Source organism: Hippopotamus amphibius, chromosome 17, assembly GCF_030028045.1.
Source record: "Hippopotamus amphibius kiboko isolate mHipAmp2 chromosome 17, mHipAmp2.hap2, whole genome shotgun sequence".
NCBI classification, from domain to species: Eukaryota; Metazoa; Chordata; class Mammalia; order Artiodactyla; family Hippopotamidae; genus Hippopotamus; species Hippopotamus amphibius.
In genome coordinates, this window is record NC_080202.1 from 56290565 (window position 1) to 56293175 (window position 2611).

A 2611-nucleotide genomic window follows, 5' to 3' on the forward strand; every position below is an offset into this window, starting at 1 on the left:
TTCTTTAGGAAAGTATCGTCTTTTGACATCAGGCCTCAGAATAAAAGCTGGAACTTGACATTGGAGGTGGGGGGTGGGGTCAGCTGTGAGGAGCTAGGGGGCAGAGGCTTGGCCCAAAGGCACCGTGGAAACTGGGGGGACTTCTGGGGATTTGGTGGGAGCAGAAAGCAGCCCCAGTCAGGGGTCTGGCTGCGCGGAGGGAAGGGCCGTCCTGGCAGCAGCGGCGCTGGGGGCGGGGGGGTGCAGCACGTGTCCATTCACTGTGCCTCCCCCCAGCCCTTCACCCCACACCCGATGGGGCCCAAGCACTGTTACTGTGGGCAGAGGGCCCGGGTGCCTGGGGTGGTGGGGGAGCTGGGGTGGCCCCTGCCCTTCCCTGCTCCCGGCTGCCTCCGTTCCAGGGATGAGGACAGGAAGGGGCAGCCCTGGGTCTGGGGGGATACGGGTCCCCTGGGCACCCGGCTCCTTTGGTGAGGGCGCCCAGGCAGGGCTGCGGGACGCCTCCCACGGTCCCCGGTGCACCGCCCCGGCCATACTTTTGGCTGATGCAGCACAGTTTGGATGCAGGACGTCCAGAAGGCCTCGTGCGGACAGACAGGAGGACACAGCACTCGGGCTCCAGCAGGGCAGCCTGGACTGCGAGCAGTCACCCTGCCTTCTCTTTATTTTAGCCCCCCCGCTCCCGTATGACCCCCTGGAATTCGACGTCTCCCTTCTGGCTGAGTGGACCTGGGGGAGGCAGGGCAGAGAAGGGGACAATGGGACTGATCGAGTACCCGGCCGTGGGCTCCCCAGGGGGTGGCCAGTTCAGCTGTCACTGTTCCTGCGCAGGGAGGCATGGCCCCACGGGGAGCGCTCCATCTCCGTGAAGGTGAGGGAGCCCACGGTCACGGCACACGGGCCCACAGGGTGGAAGCCGAACCTCTGGTAGAAGGGCACCAATGGGTCCTCGCACATGAGCGAGGTCCGGCGCACGGCCGGCTTGCCATCCAGGTGGTGCAGAGAGCGCCAGAGCAGGGTGGAACCGTTGCCCAGACGCCGGAAGGGGCGGCGCACGGCCAGCAAGTGCAGGTGGGCTGTGTGGCCCCCGGGCCTGTGTAGTGTCAGTGACTCCTGGGGTGAGAGATGGACACAAGTCGAGGTCACCTCTGTGGACACCTGCACCCCCAAATCACCCCCACCTGGGCCAAAGGCAGGTGCTCCCTGAGTGCCTCCATTCAGGGCCCCCCTTCCACCCAAGGAGGATCCCAAATTGGGACCTACATTCCAGCCCTGTGGCGGTCCCTTCACAAGGGCCTTGAGACCCGGAAGGACTGCTCTTGCGCTGGGAGAGGACCACACCTGTGCTCACCTCTCGGTTCTGCAGGAAGCGACCCCAGCCTCTGGGGCTCCTCTCCCCAGCCTGGCTGGCCTCTGTGAGAGCAGGAGGAGCTGGGACCAGTGGCCAGTGGCTTCTCTTCCAGAGGCCTTCCCAGGGCTGGGCACCTCTGCCCCCCCGTCCTCACCTGAGTCTCTCCTTGTCCCACAGGGAGCCAATGATGAAGGCCACGAGGCGGCCCTCCACGAAGCAGCCCAGGGACAGCTCGGGACACACGGTCAGGAAGTGCTGGACCTGGTCCAGTTGCAGGGGGCAGGCGCCCGAGACAGAGATGAAGGCTGTGGAGGGGGCACTGGTGGTGACTCCATGGTCACCGTACCGCATGCCCACTGTCCACTGAGCATCTGCTCCAATGCTGGGGGTGCAGCTTCCCAGCCCCCAGCCCTCCCCCACAGGAAAGCAGGGGATTCAGGGCTGCTTTTCTTCCCACTTTCCTCATTTCCACTCACTTGCTTGTGCACACACACAGAAACACACACAATCCCAACTGCCAAGGACAAGAGACTTGAAGGTCTTCTCCCCAAGGGCAACAGCAGCAGCGTTCAGCAGCGTCCCGGACCCTGTGGGGGCTGCTCACCCTCTCGCTCAATCTCAAACACGTCGGCAGCATCCTCTCGGGTGAGGCAGCGGAACTCGTTGGCGGGGAGTGTATGGCACCACTGGCGGCTTGGCGACTCTGGGATCCCAGGTAGCAGGCGCAGAGCCACGGTCTTCATGTAGTGGATGATCTGTGTGGACATCCTGGCCGCTGCTGTTCCCTTGGGGGACCCCAGCTTCAGAAGTGGCCTCTGTGATGAGGAGGGCCCCTCTGCACCTGTTGGAGAGGAGCAATGGTCATGGATCTTGTCCCCATCTCCCAGGGGCCGTCCAGGGCGGCGATGGTGCATCCTGCCTCTTTGGTAGGGGACCTGGCGTGGGGAGTCTGGGGGCTGGGATGGAACAGGCATGCAGGGCATAGACACCTTCTGCCCTGTCCCTGCTCACTGGATCCCCGGGGCACTATTACTCCCTCTCCCTTACCCTCTGCAGATGTGCACTTATGAGAGGGGGCCGTCCCTCCCTTACAAAGCCCGTGATCTACATGTCCCCCTGGCCTCCCTCCTCCATCTTCTCTCCCCATATCTCCAAGCACCAAGCAGGGGACTCCTGTTTCTGAATTCTAGGAGCCTGTGTGAGGATCCCCCTCACCAGGACCACAGAGCCAGTTACCCTGGAGGCCGTCCTCAGGCTCAG

General features: G+C 63.8%; 1 protein-coding gene across 1 annotated transcript; it reads right to left on the reverse strand.

Annotated features, from left to right (window-relative positions):
• Nucleotides 1–807: 807 nt before the first annotated feature.
• LOC130839639 (serotonin N-acetyltransferase-like) lies at nucleotides 808–2184 on the reverse strand. Its single transcript, XM_057713868.1, has 3 exons — nucleotides 1956–2184; nucleotides 1507–1656; nucleotides 808–1118 (listed from the first exon to the last, which is right to left on the reverse strand). Exons 1-3 carry the CDS (start codon nucleotides 2116–2118, stop codon nucleotides 808–810), a joined length of 624 nt encoding a protein of 207 aa, XP_057569851.1. The 5' UTR covers nucleotides 2119–2184.
• Between the last annotated feature and the right edge of the window lie 427 nt (nucleotides 2185–2611).